Below are 17,441 nucleotides of genomic sequence, written 5' to 3' on the forward strand. Positions count from 1 at the left end.
TGTAATTCATGAAAGCTTGCTTGGGAGCTGTGAATCCAGCAGGCTTTGGGCGCTTCAGAACAACCCACACAAAGATGTAGGTCTCTTCAGATAAATATTTTATTGGGGTTACCTTTACAGCAGAATTGATGTACAGTCCCAGACAATCCACCATTGCAACTGTTGCTGCTATGTTTACAGAGCTGATACCTGAAATGTTCACAAAACCTTTCTGTACTGATCTAAGGTATTTCAGGAACCACCGTGTTATGCTTGAATGGCACTCTTGGGACCAAAAGTCTGATGCTGCTAGCCGTGATTCAGTATAGGAGGGAAATTGGCCTTGCTGCTGAGTGGAGGGATTCTCAAAGAGCACTGTGTGAGATTAGCAGTTCCTGCTTTCATTTTGGGGATGAGACTGTATGCCATCTGTGCTTGACCTCCCATCCCTGCCCCCCTAGGTCTGGGAGGAGGCATGTTCTGAACTCCCATATAGCATGTACCCCCAGGACAGCCCTGAGGAACAGACAGGCAAGTCTGTTATTTGAGCTCCTTCCAATGCATGCTAAATAGATTATTAAAATGTAAAAAGATGGTATTTGCCAGACTGCCATTTGGATGAATGTGGAGTTAAAGCCATCTGTTGTGTGTGCCTGATATAGTCTGGGCTGGGATAGCTTCCTCCCCCCAGGCCTTATGAAATGGCAGGGATGGTGAGTTTCCATTAGGTGAAGTCTTGCCCCCTCAACACTCCTCCCCCCACACCTGAGCATCTGGAATCTGGAACAGAAACAAATTACTCAAGGAAAAAAGCTTGCTTTAAGTCCTGTGTGAGGTGATTGCCAGCAGAGTCCTTCCCCAGATGGAGTGCAGAAGTAAGTCTCCTCGCTATTCCTTGTGGAGGCACCACACCAATGTCTGGCCCACGCCTGTCATGCTGACCACGCGGTAACCACAGCACTCCAGCTTGTTCAGGACTATCCGTGGTGCATCGTCCACGTAGTACTCCCAGCTGCAAGCAGGAAAAAGAAGAAAGATGAGGTGGAGAAGGAAGAGACAAGAATTTCCTTGTGGAACTGAGTCTGCATTGCTAATAAACTGGTATAAAACACTGCAGTGACCGCAACTGGCATACTGCCTGTGTGTTGCAACATCTTGGTTAACCAGATGGGGAAGGACAAAACCCACAGCTTCTAAACCAAAGAAAAAGCATGCCCAGAATGGAATTCAGCTTTAAATTGAAGTGTGGTTTGGGGATCAGTTGTCCAAAGCCATGTGTTTCATAGTTAACTGGGCTGAAACTGCAGCGGCGGGAGTTTGCAAGTATGCATAGCTCAGAATTCATGGAAAAATAGGGTAGTCTCTGCAAAGCAGGAAAAAATGTAGGACAGCAGCTTCAAACAGTGTCATAACAGCACACAACAGCTAGTGCTTTTTCTTTGCTATGAGAACATAGCTGTTCCCATGTTCCTGCAAGTAGCAGACCTAACTAACAACTTGCTGGGCTTAATACATCCCTGTTACTGGGCCCTGTTTGCTGTTGCTGGCACCCAGGCCTCTGTTTATGTGGCTGGGCTGTTCTGGAAGCTTTTTACAGACTGATTCAGGTGTTTCAAAGGAATGGGAAGCCAGTATTTTATGTATGTCAAAGCATGTCTGTGAGTCAGGGGCTTTTGTGAGCCTGTGCTTGAAATCTGGGGGTTGGGAGACAAAAATGCTGCCTTCAGCAAGCATTAGGCATTTGGAAAAATGGAAATCCTCTGTCCTCAACACAGCTGCCAAATAAGGTGGAGCACAGGATCCTCTACCCTGGCAATTCACAGTGGTTGTATGCCTGTGGATGTCTGAGAACCGATACTTGGGATCTTTGTCTAGCTTTGCTCCTTTACAGTTTCTGCCAGCTCTGTGCGCTTGGAGCAGGAACTACCCTTGCCTCCACCTGGTCCTTCAGGCTCAGCAGAAGACCTGAGGGCTGTGAGAATGCTCCCACCATAAAGGAAATAGGTGGTGGTCGTGGAGTGGAAGAACAGCACAATAAGGACACAAAATGTGCTGAATGAGCTTGGGAAGCAGCAGAGCCAAAATGGCAAGTGTAACCTTCAGTGCTGGCTTTGGCAGCCTTTCCGTTCCTCTAACACAGCCATTTTGGCCGCAGTATTTATTCAAGCAGATGGGATGAGCTTCATAATTGTTCATTTCTTAGATGACTCACTGTGCCAGATAAGCTGATAATGATGGGCTATGAGATCTTCGGTGATCTTGTTTGGGCATCTTAACAAAGCCTGTCCTGACTTTCATACCAGTAACAATAAAAAAGACCGAAAAGCATTTGCAAAGTTTCTAAGGTTGCAAAACATTAATAGTGGTGAATACTTTTTAAAGCCTGAAATAACACCAAGATGTGAAAGTTTTTTTCAGTTTCTCAAGACAGACTATACTTTGCTATAATTATAGATGGGGTGTAAAGATAATATGTATTATTATAAGTGTCTTTGAACTTGATGCTTTCTCTAAGAGGCTTGCTACATACCCTTCGGATTCACATGTTCAAGTTGGTAAATATTATTGCCATTATGCAGAAGGAGCTGAGGCAGGGATTGTTTGCTATTTGTAGGAGCCTAAAAAACTGACTGGCTGAGCTAAAAGCAGAAGACAAGCTGAGTTGCCTAGGGCCTTAAACACAACTCTGCGTTGAATGAAACAAAAGATCACACACAACGTGTATCGAGCACACCGCCCTCTCCGTCTCAACCAGGATGGAGTGGCTGGGAACATTTGTAAAGCCTTTCCTCCCAGCCAAGAGCCAGCAGGGAACAGAGAAGTCACCCCAGATGGGAGAGGACTTCTGCACATGCACATTGTAAGTACACGACCCTAGCTGCCTTACCTCCCAGATGTGCCAGAACTAGACGAGTGAGTGGTGCGTGGGGATGGGATTGAGCTGGAGTAGGAGTATCCTCCAAACGTGGGGATTTCTAGCCTGTTTTGGAATGATTTTCTATTTAAAAGTAGTGATGGAGCAATCTCCTGGTGATATGCACAGCAGTCCTTTTAGCTTCCTTGGGGATGGGTTTTGACTGTGCCCCTGGGAAACAGCTACGTTAGGGCGCTAGTGGCTGCCTTGGACCTCAGCTCCCACAATCTGACAAGCAGGCGTCAGCTTTCATTTCAGAGCCAGCAGTACTGATTAAGAACCCTTATAATTACAGGAGGCGCTTATAATTACAGGAGGACATCGCCGAGTGATCATCCACACATGCACGTCCACCTGGGCATGCAGGTTGCCCAAGAAGCCCCTGTTCTGCAGCAGCCAAAGGTCAGCTTTTGGATTCTTGACCCCACGCGGGCTGGGGCAGAGCCTGGCTCTTCCCTGACCCAGATTCCTGTGGGGTTTTGCCCCTGCACGTCAGATAAGGGACCGACAATGCATGCTGGCAGCCTATGCAGCTTAACGATGTGCCATTTGCAGGAGCTAGTGCAGAACTGCATAACAGGATCTGTGCTCCCCTTTATTAGAGGCAATTAAGCACTACCTCTGTGTATTATAGTGCTCCAGCTGGTCCGTGCTGCTTAGACCTTTTCTTTCAGGCTCCCTCTGAGCTCCTTAGGTCATGTTTAAGGTTTTGGGGCTCACAGTGCTGCGGAAAGGGCAGAATTTGTGGCATCCTACTGCCAAGCTTACTGCTAGTGCAGCCCTGCAGCCAGGCAGAGGGAGAATCCTGCTTGGCTGCAGTGCTTTCCTTCCTTCCTGGATGTTTTTTTTTTTTTTTTGGCAGAAGGGCGGATGGGGCTCACCCTGCTGGCATGTCGCTGCACCTCTCGGGGTGTCAGCAGCCACATTCCTGCAGGGTTGTTTTCTCCACCCCCTGTTGCTCAAGCGCACCCGGGGAAGATGTGCTGCAGGGAAGCAGTGGGGTGACCCTGGGTATGACACAAGCTGTGACAAGAAGCAGGTGGGGCAAGACAGAGCCCAAAGTGCCTACCAGGCCACGGACACAGGCTGCAGCAGGAGATGCAATAAAAAATTCCCCAAAAGAAACAAAGTCTGGCACTCCTGTTCCTTCCAACTCTGCATCTCCTCCCTGGCTGCTGGGGCAGGCAGCGCGGGGGCATTTTGCCTTTCTCTGCTGTTCCTTTACTCAAATCTTAGAGTCGCCTCCATCTCAGGAGCCAGGAGCGCTTTGTCCTCCTTGAAGCCTCTACTGTTTTTCCCCTCGGGTCTCCTTTCTCCTATTGCATAACTCCCTGCCTGCTTCTGGGCTCGGCTTCACAGGCAACAGCATGAAGCTGACACTGCTGCCAATCTCCTCGCCACCCACGGGGTTGGGAATAGCAGCACGGAGACGGCTCAGCCCTGCAAACCCACCCCAGAGCTGCAAGCAATGGAAAGGAGAGATTGAAGAGGTCAGGATGAGCTCTCCTGCAGAGGCAGGTGGCCCGAGCTTGTATTTGGGAGGGTTTTTCTTCACCAGACAAACTTTTGATTTTAATTTTTTTTTCCTTCTCTTTCGTTAATTTTTTAGGTTTTTGGTGCTGCGACAGTGGAGGAGCTGGACCTCGATGCTTGCCAGCCTGGTGCTGAGGAGGTGGGTCTTCCCAGCCCCGCCGGCGGCAGTCTGAGAACATTCTGGGACCAAGAAGCCCCTTCTGCTTCACGCCTGGTTTTCCTCCTACTCCTCCTCTGTGCTGCGGCGCGAGTGGGCAAGCTTGAGCAGAAATCTGACTGTTCCCCTCTGTTTTAATTTGCATTTGGGGCGGGGGGTTGTTTTGCTTTGTCTTGGAGAAAAACAAGAAGTTGAGATACCGAATGGGGGGGAGAAAAAAAAGTGGGCCAAGATGTAACGAACAGGATGGCAGCATTTCCAAGTTGCACCCTGCTGAAAGCTGTTGTCAAACTTGGTGTGGGCAGAGAGAGACACAGGGATGCAGGGAAGTGTCAGATATGTATGGCTTAGGAACGCGCAGGCTGGGGACATGGAGCAGCTCTAACCCTGGGGCTCAGCTGCCCAAGGAAAGGCTTCAGGAGCTGTCAAGAGGGGCTGGCTCAGGTGTGCGTTACCGGGGAGAAAACTCAAGCTAGGACGGGGAGTGGGCAGGACAGGCTGTGGATGAGCATCTGGGGTCATTTGGCACCAAAACAGGCCAGAACAAGGCTGTACAGGGGGAGGGATGGACTCAATTTGCTTTTGAGCATCTCGGGGCTGGAAATGGTAACAAGACAGAGGAGGTTTGTCTTTGAGAGCTAGGGATGGGATAAAGGCAGATAGTTATGCAGAAAGATTAAAGCGCTCACTGTGCCTGTTTTGTTTCAGCCAGGGCATGCGTCAGGTAGCAACCAGAAGCATCCCAAGCAATTAAGGATGTGGAGAAGGTTGGTCAGGAGCTAAAATGGGGTCACAGTGAGGAAAAAAAAAAAAAGGCATCACCTCCTGATGTATCAGGAAGCGTTTCCTTGGGTGAGCACTAACAGGCAGGGACATGGACACGTGTGTGCCCCTCCAGCATCGAATTAGTGCTGGGATTAAAAGTGGGTGTGCAGCCGGAAGGTGCTGCGGTGAATACGAGGAGTGATGCTCTTGGGTAAATCTGGAGAGGGGAGAGCCTGAAACATCACGGAAATGTACTTACAAGTGGTTCCCCAGCATGTTCCTCTTGGTGGCCCCCAGGTAGCGCATCAGGCTGGGATCCGAATGCTCGTCTCCCACCATGGTGGGGCCAACCTCCTGCAGGGAAAGGCAGCAGAGCAGGTGAGCGATGTGCAGCCGCGTGGTCAACCCTCCCCGCTCCCTGGGACGGTGAGTTGTACCAGGAAAGGAATTGTGCCTTCGAGAAAACAAGGTTTCCAGTGCCACCCTTAAGAGCACTGACGTGGGTTCCTCTGCCTGTAAGAGCAGAAGCGACGTGTCCCAGCTCAGGACAGAGCCACCCGTGCATCCCAGGAGGAGACCTTGGTGGCTTTACTCCTGGAGAGCCACCTGCTGGCTGAGCTCACAGTGCCTCTGGTCCCTGGGATCCAGCTCTGGGAAGTCTGTAGGGCAGCAGCAGGGTGGTACTCGTGGCCTCATCACACGAAACCAGCAAATCTGTTTTGAAATGAGTCCACAGGCCAGTTAGAGGCAATCTGCCTGTCCTGGCAGAGGATGGCTTTGGAACAGCTCCGCTAGCAAGGAAGGGTGAGAAGACGGGGACAAGGAGGTGCTGTGGGGTGGTTCGGGCAGAGGAGCACCCATGGGGTGAGGAAGAGCAGTCACGCTCTGTTGGAGCAGCAGCCTGCAGCCGGGAGTCATGGCGCCACCAAAGCCACCAGGTGGCCTTCCCACCTGGTGGGACAGGGACGTTTTCACTCAGCGCTCCAGAAGCGTTATTTTATGAGATATTCCTGGTCTGGACAATTTCCAGAACCAAGTAACAGGCCGTAGCGGAGAAGTATAGCTCCAGAGTGACCTCCGTAATAACTGCCTGCCTCCGGACTGTCCCTGCACCGATGGGGAGCACCCAGCCCCACCAAAACACCAAAGCCAGAAAAAACAAAGACCAGGGCCTTAAACAACAACAACAACAAAATAATAAAAAAAAAACCCTTAGGGTTTTTAATTAATTCTAATAGGAGGAGCTATTACTCCCTTTTAACTCTCTCTTTTAACACTACACGCATAAGTTTGCAAGCGAAAACTTTCTGAAGAATGTCCCCACCTGCTGGCACTGCCATCATCAACCTACATTAATTATCGATAATTTATAACGTGTAGAGGGCTGCTCAACCCTGAGTAGCACCCAAAATAAGTTAAGCGTCACCCAGATCCTTTCTGACCCCTCTCCATCACCCCTTGCAGGAAGCTCAGCCCTGGCACAGGACAGGGTCTGTGAGACCCCAATAGATGGTGCCTGCAGGGGCTCCTGGGCCACATGCTCCGCTGTTACACCATGGTGTAAATGGGAAGCCATGCACCTTGGCCCCGAGTTTGGCAATGAAACAGCCAGGCACTCGGACAGCAAAGGCAGCAGGGAATTGGTATTTGGTGTGGAAAGCTCAGGTGGATGTGGTCTGGGAAGGCTGAAGAGCGGAGAGGGTGAAACCCTGACAGCACCCGTCTACAAACCAGCAAACTGCGCGTTAACCGCGAGCCTCTGTCAGACCCCAATTAGAAAGCGCTCGCACAGCGCTGCTAACCAAACATCCCCGTGTGCTGTGCAAACACGCAGGCACGCTCGGCTGCACAGAGATGGAGGAGACACAAACCAAGGAGGAGGAAGAGCCGCTGGTCCCTGTGCATCTGATCCTGGCTGCCTGCATCCTATGGGAGATGTGCCATGGGGGAGCGAGCGACCTGTCCCCGTCCCCACCCCAGCTGCTGCCAGCAAAAGGCAGCAATGTCTGTGTCCCCCCCTGCTCTGCCAGCACAGACCCTTTCCAGCCGTGGCTGGATGCCAGGTTTCAGGCTGTGAATGTTTGCTTTGCGCTGCTAAAGAGCAGAGTTTCCAAAGTCTGTAGGGCAAAGTGCATTAACCTGTAGGTATTTCAGTCCACCCTGCTGCGTGCGTTTCCCCGAAGTGCTACAAAACGCGTCCGTGCCATGCTTTGTGCCCATCAGTCCATAATCATTCAATCAACTGGTGTGACACCAAATATCGCTGCAAACAGAGATGTTTTGGTGCGAGGGCATCCTCCTCGGACAGACCACATCTCTCACCAGACTCCTGCCAGCTCGTTGGTTTGCTCTTTTCCCCATCGCACCCTTCCCGTTGCAAAACCGCGACATCGCACTTTGGCCTTCAGACAGTATTTGATATAGTTCCCCTTGGGAAAACAAAAACCAAGCCCTCTAGACGTCTGCCTGCTCCTGCGGGCCCGGCAGGACGTGCTGGCTGCCAGTGGGACAGCAATCACTAGGAAGCAAGGTTTCCTCTGCGCCTTTTTAGGGGAACAATGGGTCTCAGCCTCAGTCCCTGCCACGGCTTTGGGTGCTGCACAGCCACCCTGGTGCCAGTAATGCCCTGCCCTTTGGCTGTGGCCGTGTTTTCCACTGTAACACAGCCAGCAGGGCTTTTCGGGAAAGAGAAAAAACCTACGGTGAGCACACATGGATTACTTTCTTTGACTTTCATGGGCTCCTGCAACAAGTTTCCCAAGCAAACTTGCTCACTGTTTGAGGGGAGCGGAGCAGCACTAGGGGCGCCTGGGTGCTCTCCTGCTCCCCACCTCACCCAGGCGAAGGGTCGGGACGAAGGGAAGAGAGCGAGGGTGGCTGCCCACATCCCTGCTCACCCAGCGGCTCCCCCAGCCCCTTGGGGCAGCCCCCCCCCAAGCCCCTCAGCAGCAGGTGCAGGGCAATGCTGCGGGCAGCAGCGCGGTGCCCAGGAGGAGCCCCCCATCTCCATCTCCCCCCCATCTCCATCTCCCCCCCATCTCCATCACCCCCATTTCCATCACCCCCATTTCCATTGCCCCCATCTCCATCGCCCCCATCTCCATCACCCCCATCTTCATCTCCCCCATCTCCATCACCCCCCATCTCCGTCGCCCCCCTCCCCGTCTCCCCTCTCCCCACGCGCTCCCCCCGAGCCCCGCAGCCCCCGGGGGAGCTGGGCGGCGGCGGGGCGGACTCACCATGCGGATCTGCGTGCTGACCAGCAGGTACGGCATGCTCCCGACCCCGCCGCCGCCACCCCCGGGGCTGTGGCCGGGGGCGGCCCCTCCCGGCCCGCCCCGCCGCCGCCCCCGCTCCGCCCGCGGGGAAGGATGCGGCCGCCGCGCTGATCCCTCCCCGAAGAGGAGCCCCCGGGGGGGCTCCCGAGGTGGCCCGGGTGGTTCAAGAAACCGCCGACGGCTCGGGGGCTCCGCAAGGGTCCTGGGTCTGCTCTCCGTCCCCTAAAAAAAGGACGAGGAGATAGAAGGAGATGGGTGGTGGAGAGGAAGGTGATGGGCAGGGAGAAAAAGGACAGGGAGGTGGCGGATGGGGAGGTGGTGGATGGGGAGATGAAGGAGAGGAGGTGATGGCTCTGGGGGTGATGGAGCAGGAGACGATGGACGGGGAGATGAAGGACAGGGAGATGAATGATGAGAGATGATAGCCCAGGAGGCAGAGGACCAGGAGACATGGGACACTGAGAGAATGAACTGGGAGATGATGGACAGGGAGATGGTGGATAAGAAGGTGATGGACAGGGAGTTGAAGGACAGGAGATGAAGGACAGGAGGTGATGGAGCAGGAGACAATGGACAGGGAGACAAAGGACAGGGAGATGAAGGACGGGGAGATGCAGGATGGGAGATGATAGCCCTGGAGGCAGTGGACCAGGAGACAATGGACAGGGAGACAATGGAGAGGGAGACAAAGGATAGGGATATGGTGGACAGGGAGATGAAGGACTGGGAGACAATGGACCAGGAACCAGGCAGGGGTGAGCCTGGGACCCTGCAGCTTTTATCTGGAAATGTGGTTTAAATCCCTTCAAAATTTGAGGGGCAGCTCATATCTCAAGTCCAGAGCATCGGTGCTTCCGATGTGGGAGCTGATGGAGTGATTCCTTCCTCAACACCTGCTCTAGGTATAAATAAAACAAATAACATTTCCGCAAATAACAAATAATATTTCTATAACCTCAAAACTTGCACAGAAATCTTTCCATGCAGCTCGTCACCAGCTATAATCAATTCCTACTTTTCTTACAGATCTTCAGAAATAAGGCTTCAGGAGAAAGCAGAAGGATGTTCCCATGTGGCCGAGCCCGGGCTGTGGCACGTCGTGTCCTTCCTGCCTGACCTGCGGCCAGTTTATCTGAACTGCCACGGGTTACCGATTAACTCCAGCAGGGATCGAGAGAGAAAAATACACATTTCTGCTCACTAGTCTAAAGGGAATACTCTGACAGAGCCAATTTTTGCTGTTCCTATCATATCTGTTGGTTTGGGCCTGACAAAAAACAAAAAACAAACAAACAAAAAAACTATCAGATGTTGATGTTGTCATATTCCTAAAGTGTGCCCCAAATATCCTGATGTATTCATTTTGAGCTGTATGTGGATACCTCACCCCATGGGTTAAACCCCTGCTCCTTCAGATCACCTGCATGTCCAGGACGGTCTTCCCAAATTCCCTGGTGTCAGAACAGGCCAAATGTTTATTCCTAACACTTATTTTCTAGTATAAACATGCGCTTCGCTTCTAACATGAGAAACTGAGGCATAATTTTGCCTCCATTACCCAGTGAATGAAAAGGAAGTGCTTTCTGCTGCTAAATTCACCTCGGTTGTGATTGCTTCCTACAGAAGCACCCAAATCCACCACCCCGGTGACCCGGACCAGGCGGACTCTGCTGTGAGCGCATTCCCATCCCACCAGCCATGGGAAGGAGCCCAGAGATGAAATCCAGACCCTTGGATCTCTCTGCAAATTAAAGAGAAAAAAAAAGAAAAAAAAAAAAAACATCCAGGGCTCTTGCAGCGTGGCGGGCTGCCAGGCGCTTGCTCTCACTGCCTGCTTTGGCTCTCACAAGGCTCTTTCTTGGGGGGGCAGGGAATAAAAGAGAGGAAAAAGAAAAACAGAGCCTGCACACAATATTTTGGTATTGAATTTCCTGTTAAGATACTGAAATCTGGGAGGCAGCCCAAGTGCTCTGCGTGGTGGTGGCGTGAGAGCAAGCCATAAAATGTGATGCAGTACATCCCAGCGGTACCATTCATCATCGGAAAGCAATTATCGCCCCTTGGTGCTGGCTCCGACCTGTCTACTTAAAGTCATGGTCGGACATGGGCAGCAATAATTTGTGGAAAAGAAAGCAAAAGGTCACGTGGCTCTGCCATAGATCATCGCACCGTTACAAGAGTGGCACACGAAGAGCTCTGTTTTTCCCCATCTGACATCAGTGGCTTTTTCTCATAACACTCCCTTCTTTCTGCAGCTCCCAAGACTAAAAGAGGGGAGCTTTAGCTAAGACATTAGGAAGAAATTCTTCACTCAGAGGGTGGTGAGGCACTGGCACAGGCTGCCCAGAGGAGCTGTGGCTGCCCCATCCCTGGAGGTGTTCAAGGCCAGGTTGGATGGGGCTTTGGGCAACCTGGTTTGGTGGAGGTGTCCCTGCCCGTGGCAGGGGGTTGGAACCAGCTGGTCTTGAAGGTACTTTCCAGCCTAAACTATTCGATAATTCTATGAAACGTAACCAGCCCACAGGTTCACTGCATTTACTGTGGGATGGAGAAATTAAAACGCAAAAGCCTGGAGCTCATGATTTTGCCATTAATTTTATCATTAATATCTTCCTTGCCTTAGACAGAGTCCATCTCCAACTAAAATAGTGCGATCTCAACCAAAAGCCAGTGGTTCTTTACACCCCCTGTATCACGGCAAGTCCTATGAATGGTTTGCTCTCTAAAATAACCATTTCAGACTGTGCTACTTGGTGGCTTTCCTCAATGACTTTTTTTTTTTATTATTTATTTCTACGCTTGTCCCTTACTCCTGGAAGCTGCCCAGCCTTCAGCCGGCGAAGAGTGAGGTTTTAAGAGATTTCACACTACGGAGCGCTCCCAGAGCCCTGCACCACCCTTCAGGGCACAATTCCAGACCCAGAGCTGATGGCCCAAGTCATCTGCAAGCCCCTCTGCTCAGGGGATGAGGAGAACTCGTTGCATCAAAAGATTTGACATTCCAGGAACATCGTGCTTAATGAAAACTTGAGGCGTATGAAAGTAATTGCATTGCCTTTTAATAATGAAGAATTGCTTCCTAATTACCAAACAAGCTGTTCATCCACAGCATTGGGTCCTTGCAACCTGTTGGCTTTGATCCTGCTCCAAGTGATGAAGGTGTGAGTGTGTTTTTATGAGGAGGTAGTGATTTTCACTCCACATTTTGATGTCACGTGGGAGAAATAGACTTCCCCCCCACAGAGCTAAGGATAAAATGCCTCTGAAAGTTACCTGTGCTTCTTGCTAAGCTCTGGTTTGTGTGTCAGATGTGAGGCCATTTGTCACTGGTCACAGCGTCAGCATCCTGTCTGGCACGTCTGCTGGAAATCTGTTAGCAAACAGACCCAAAGTGTCTCTGCAAAACCAAATTGCAAGGTTATTCTAGGAAAAGTAAAGCATTTAGAAAAGAAAAAGATCTTAAATCAGTCTCCATGCATGTTCATTTTACCCAGGGCCCCACTGTGTTACAGTAACCTCCCTCTGGCCCCAGCAAAGGGATTCATGGGGTAATGAGAAAGGACATTATTACCGCTTTACCTTCAGCAGCAATCTCTTTGTTTCAGAAGGTTTTCATGACAATAACAAAAACACCTGTGCAATCTGGGGGGTTGTTTGCAGGGCTGGCACGTTTCAGGGCAAAAAGGTAATAACTGGGAAGGCAGACTCTAGGATATTATGTGAGCAGCTGACGCTGTTATGGTGATAAACCCAAAGGAGCTTATGAAAACCAAAAGAAAAAGAAAGAAAATGAAATCCAGTGGGAATTTCAGGTCTTTACAACATTCCACCTGACCATCCCAGTTTTTTTCTGCTGAATCATGAAGGGTTAAAGGGAAAGAGTAACGGGGCTCAAGCAGGAGCTATTATTTCCGGAAATTATTTCTTTCAAAAAAAACTTGTTTTTATTACTTTCATTAAAGTGCGACGTGAGATGAACAGGAACAGCAGGCTGCAGCATGGTGTTACTCTGATAACATCTTTAATATCCGCGGGACCATGAATTTGTGCTGCCCTGGGTTATACATAATAACCACACGAAGAAATTCAGCCTTCCATCTCCGTGCCTGCTGGAAGGTGCTCCTGTAGTTGTCACCTGAAATATCTGCATCAGTAAGAAAGGGATGGGGCAGGTCCTCGGCACAAGGGTTTTGTTGGGTGCGGGTGACACTGCGGTCGTTGCCGAGGCTGTGCTGTGGCTGTAGGGATTGTGGTGGTGTTGCTGTGATTGTGGTGTTGTAGGGGTTGTGGTGTTGTAGTTGTAGGAACCGGGGCAGTGTGGTGCAGGTGTAGGTGCAGGTGTAGCTGTAGGTTTAGGTGTAGGTGAAGGTGCAGATACACTTGCAGGTTTAGGTATAGGTACAAGTGTACATACAGGTGTATGGGGTAGGTGTAGGTATCAGCACAGGCACAGATACGAGTGTTGGTGTAGGTACAAGTACAGGTGTCTCTGTAGGTGCAAGTACAGGTGCAGGTACAAGTGTGGGTGTAGGTACAAGTGTATGTACATGTACTGGTACATGTATACATACACACACGTACAGGTGCAGGTACAAATACAAGTGTAGGTATGTGTACAGTTACTGGTACAATCACATGCACTTGTACAGGTGCAGGTATAAGTACAAGTGTAGGTACCCATACAGGTACTGTAACACACATGTACAAGTGTAGGTACACGTACAGGTACTGGGGCACGCACACACACACCTACAGGTACAAGTGTAGGTACATGTACACACACAGGTACATGTACACACACCCCTACAGGTACAGGTACACATACAGGTGTAGGTACACGTACATGCACAGCTACAGGTGTAGGTACATGCACACGGACATGCACACGCACATGTGTAGGTCCATATTCATGTACACGTACATGTACAGGTATAGGTGTAGGTACAGCTACAGGTGTAGGTACACGCACACACACCCCTACGGGTACAAGTTTAGGAACAGGTATTGGTACAGGTACATGTGCACATACACATGCATGTACACACACACATGTACATGTGCATGTAAACATACAGACACATGCATGTACACACACGTACATGTACACACGCACCCCCCCCTCACACTCACACACACACACACCCTCGCACAGGCCCAGCCCCAGCCGGGCCCCTCCCTCCGGCCGAGGCGCGGGGCTCTGACGTCTCCTGACGCCACAGCGCGGCCCGGCCCCGGTCCCCCCGGTTCCTCCCGTCCCGTCCCGTCCCGTCCCGTCCCCCCGCAGCCATGGCGCGGCCCGGGCCCGGCCGCCCGTCGCTGGGGCTGGGGCTGGCGCTGGGCGCCGCGGGGCTGGGGCTGGGGCTGGGCCTCGGCCTCGGCCTGCTCCGGCGGCGCCGCACGGGAGACGGCCGGGATCCGGAGCGGGATCCGGAGCGGGATCGGGATCGGGATCACGATCGGGATCAAGACCGGGATCGGGCTCGGCCCGGCGGGCTCGGCCCGGGCTGCGCGGAGGCCGTGGGGCGGCGGAGCCTGGGTAGGGGCTGGCGAGGGCCGGGCTGGGCGCGGGGAGCGGGGTTAGCGCACGTGGGGTTTGTTTTTTCTCTTTTTTTTTTTTTAATTCCTTTTTTTTCCTTCTTCTCTTTTTTCCAAGCTTGGGCAAAGCTGCAGGGATAGAAAATGAGGCTGCTTCTGTTTGTGGCATTGCTCGGGTTTTAAAATGAGCACGGCGGTGGTGGTCGGACTGGGCATGGACAGTACATGCTCCTGTAGCTCAGCAGCCTGCATCCAAAAAAAAAAAAAAAACAGGAAAAAAGAGTGCTCACCTGAATACCTTGGCTGGGTTATCTAAAGACCTGTCACTGCTTCTGTGTTGGTGGGGGAGTGGTAACTGAGTAACTTGTAAACAGAGCTTTAACCTCTTCCTGTTACAAAAACATCTTTTAGATGTTTCTAACTCAGTGTTTTCCTGCTGCACTGCACGTGGCATAAACTGCAGGAGACCTGCAGCATCCAGCAGGAGCAGGAGAGTTAATACACCTGCACGATTTTGACAGGTGGCTTTGGCAGACTGCTGCAATAGATGTTCCTCTGCTGCTGGTTAACAACTGCATAACTTGGAAGGAATCCTTTTATCCAGGTCTGTGCGGTTCCACCCCAGAACTGGCACCAGGATGGATGCTGAGGAGTCGTACGTTGAGATTCCCCGCAGACCCTTCTGCGGAAAAGAGCAAAGCAAACATCGTTTTTGAGAAGCAAAAGGACAGAATGGCAGTGCTCTGTTAGCTCTGAGTTCAGGTGTTTTAACACAGGGTGCCCAGAAAGACAGGCCCTTCGCTTCTGCAAATCTGGCTGCCTTTTGAGAGTGGTTTTTTTTTAATATATATATTAAAAGAGTGTTCCTAAATAATTGACTTAAATGGTGATGTGTTGCTCTAAGTTATAATATTTAGTGTAAGCTTTCAAGAGGAAAGCAAGTAAAATTCACAAATATACGTCTGTCCTTATGTGCTGGTTGATCTCACTGTATCTGCAAGAAGACTTAAAAGATCAGGCAAACTGGTAAATGTTGTAGATTGGCCTAAGCCAATGACGTATGTTGATGACAGCTGCAATTTGAAACCCGTTGTCTCCTCTTTGGGTTTCTGTTTCGTTTTCTTTTCCTGAATAAGAATAGAGTTGTGGGTTGGCTGTTGGTTTTTTTGATTGGTTGGTTTGGTTTGGTTTATTTGTTTTGTCATTTGTTTTTATTTTTATTTAACATATTTAACAGAATTTTTATTTAACATTTATTTAACACTGTGGACAGAAAAGTCTGTCCACAGTTAGCTGTATTGCCGTTGTTCATTGCCACGTGTTACCTTGTAGGCTGGTTGTTCTCCTGGCTGGTGGCCTCCAGAGCTGATTGTAATTCAGAAGAAAAGCAGGCTAGTTTTCAAGTGTAATGTTGATACAGAAGTATGCAGAACGGAAATTGAATTAATTTGCAGTCAGGACTTCTTCAAAAACAGCAATTTGCTTCTCTGCAGTGGTCTTAGTGATGTTCGGTATGGATTTTGCTCTTTTTCTAAATTTTTCACAAGGGGATGTCTACGGAAGTGTGGTTAAAAGAGCTTTATTCACCTCGGTTAGTGTTGCACAAGTGTTAGGTGTGGCTATGTGCAGGTGTCAGAGAAGGGGGTGGTAAACCAGTGGAAGAACCCAAAACCCTAGGCCAGGTCAGGAGGCAGTACTCAAGATTAAGCCTTATATCCTCCATTTTCTGAAAACAAAGCTGAACTGAGATTTCCTATGAGAAGTCCTTTTCCATTTGCACCTAATGAACTTTTTCTCTCATTTTTTTTAAGCCCTGCACAAAACGCCAGTTCCTGCAGAGGCAGGAGATGGTGCTGTGTACACACCTCTGCTGACACAGGACGAACAGGTGGATGTTCTGGACCGCCTGGACTTCATGTTGAGAAACATTGCAGAGCTAAGGAAAGAAGTGGAGGAGCTACGAAACAGCCTACAGCACTTAGCTGGAGAAATCATTGGTGAAGTCAGGTGAGTATCGACCCTTCCCCTTCCTCATCTTTTCCTGTTGTTGTACATTTGTACTCTATAGCACAGGAAAACAGCCATGATTAATTAAGTGTATGTTAAGTGCAGAATGAAAAAGTGGAAAAAAAGTCTCTTTAGTTTCCACTGGCATTGCGTCTTGGCCTCCAGTGAGATTAGTATAAAAATATATAAAAATGTATATTTAGCCAAGTTTGCGTTTTTTCTTCTGGAATACTAAGTATTGACACTTGCTTAGGACATATTCTAGACTAGGTTATTTGTTTTGTAAATCTTTGTCTCTTGTTACTGCTGTTTTGTCATTCAGTGCTGCCAACTGTGGGTAACTTCTGATACGCAATAAAATATCTTAGGTTCTGCAAGGGGCTTCAGGATTCCTCTGCCTTTACTCACTGAGGAAATCAGAGGAAGGCGTGTGATATGATTATCCTTTTGTATATGTATTGCTGTGGTCAGACTTGCTTTAAGAGTAGAATACCATGGTACTGATGGTAGCGAGATGTTTATGTAAGCAAGAGCAAGTCACCTTGTGAATTTTTTGGGTATAGAGCACATTGGATAGAATCTGCTAGAGAGAGGTACGGAAGCAGAATCTCGCCATCAAGTGGGTTTTGTTTCTCTTTTTGCCTTTCTTACAGGTGCCATCTGGAAGAAACACAGAGAGTGACACGCCGAAGGCGTTTCCCGTTCCATAGGGAAAGAAGTGATTCCACGGGGTCCAGTTCAATTTATTTCACAGCCAACTCAGGAACAGCTACCACAGATGATGGAGAAAGCGAAGGCGGGTAAGCAGAACGCCATGTCTGAGGCAGCTTTTATAGACTTTGGTGCCCAATTACTTACTTATGAGCAGTGTCATGCAAAGAAAGATTTATTTTCTTTTCCCTGCTGGCTGTTTGTCATCCTGGTTTTATTTGCTTTTATTACAATAAGTCCACCTGATGTATTATGTAAGGGAAAGTTATTTCCCTCTGAGGCCCCGATAATAAAGACTGCTCCTTAAAAAGAAAACCGAAGCCTTCCAGTGGTGCTTATCAGCACGGGACATGTCTCTGCTACTGTATGCATCTTGGTAGGAAAGTTAACAGCGTACTATAGGGAAATCAGCAATACTCAGCAATACTCAGCAATAGTTGGGCTGGATCTTAACTTTGGAATATAGATTTTTTCTTTGATTACATTTTGATAGTGCTTGCTGAAGGCAGATACAGCTCCCTGAGAATCTGAACGACAGGGCACAATTTGAAGCAAACACACA

General features: G+C 49.8%; 2 protein-coding genes across 3 annotated transcripts in view; one reads left to right on the forward strand and one right to left on the reverse strand.

Annotated features, from left to right (window-relative positions):
* Nucleotides 1-77: 77 nt before the first annotated feature.
* On the reverse strand, nucleotides 78-8,687 carry GCHFR (GTP cyclohydrolase I feedback regulator). Its single transcript, XM_066997854.1, has 3 exons — nucleotides 8,588-8,687; nucleotides 5,608-5,702; nucleotides 78-991 (listed from the first exon to the last, which is right to left on the reverse strand). Exons 1-3 carry the CDS (start codon nucleotides 8,621-8,623, stop codon nucleotides 868-870), a joined length of 255 nt encoding a protein of 84 aa, XP_066853955.1. The 5' UTR covers nucleotides 8,624-8,687; the 3' UTR covers nucleotides 78-867.
* A 5,176-nt stretch (nucleotides 8,688-13,863) lies between these two features.
* Nucleotides 13,864-17,441, forward strand: part of RMDN3 (regulator of microtubule dynamics 3) — a 44,522-nt gene continuing 40,944 nt past the window's right edge. Inside the window, exons 1-3 of one of the 2 annotated variants that reach the window (XM_066997846.1) lie at nucleotides 13,864-14,162; nucleotides 15,973-16,168; nucleotides 16,822-16,968. In XM_066997846.1, coding sequence (XP_066853947.1) covers nucleotides 13,913-14,162; nucleotides 15,973-16,168; nucleotides 16,822-16,968 — 593 coding nt within the window. In that variant the 5' untranslated portion in view covers nucleotides 13,864-13,912. Of the gene's footprint in view, nucleotides 14,163-15,518; nucleotides 15,673-15,972; nucleotides 16,169-16,821; nucleotides 16,969-17,441 lie in introns of those variants that run through there. The other variant, XM_066997847.1, reaches the window with a different exon arrangement.

The sequence above is a fragment of the Anser cygnoides genome, chromosome 5 (genome assembly GCF_040182565.1).
Source record: "Anser cygnoides isolate HZ-2024a breed goose chromosome 5, Taihu_goose_T2T_genome, whole genome shotgun sequence".
Taxonomy (NCBI): Eukaryota; Metazoa; Chordata; class Aves; order Anseriformes; family Anatidae; genus Anser; species Anser cygnoides.

Coding starts and splice junctions, on each gene's coding strand:
- GCHFR (XM_066997854.1), bottom strand. CDS start 8,623: ATGCCGTACCTGCTGGTCAGCACGCAGATCCGCATG. Junction 5,703..8,587: donor TCAGCACGCAGATCCGCATG/GTGAGTCCGCCC, acceptor CTTTCCCTGCAG/GAGGTTGGCCCCACCATGGT. Junction 992..5,607: donor AACATGCTGGGGAACCACTT/GTAAGTACATTT, acceptor TCCTGCTTGCAG/CTGGGAGTACTACGTGGACG.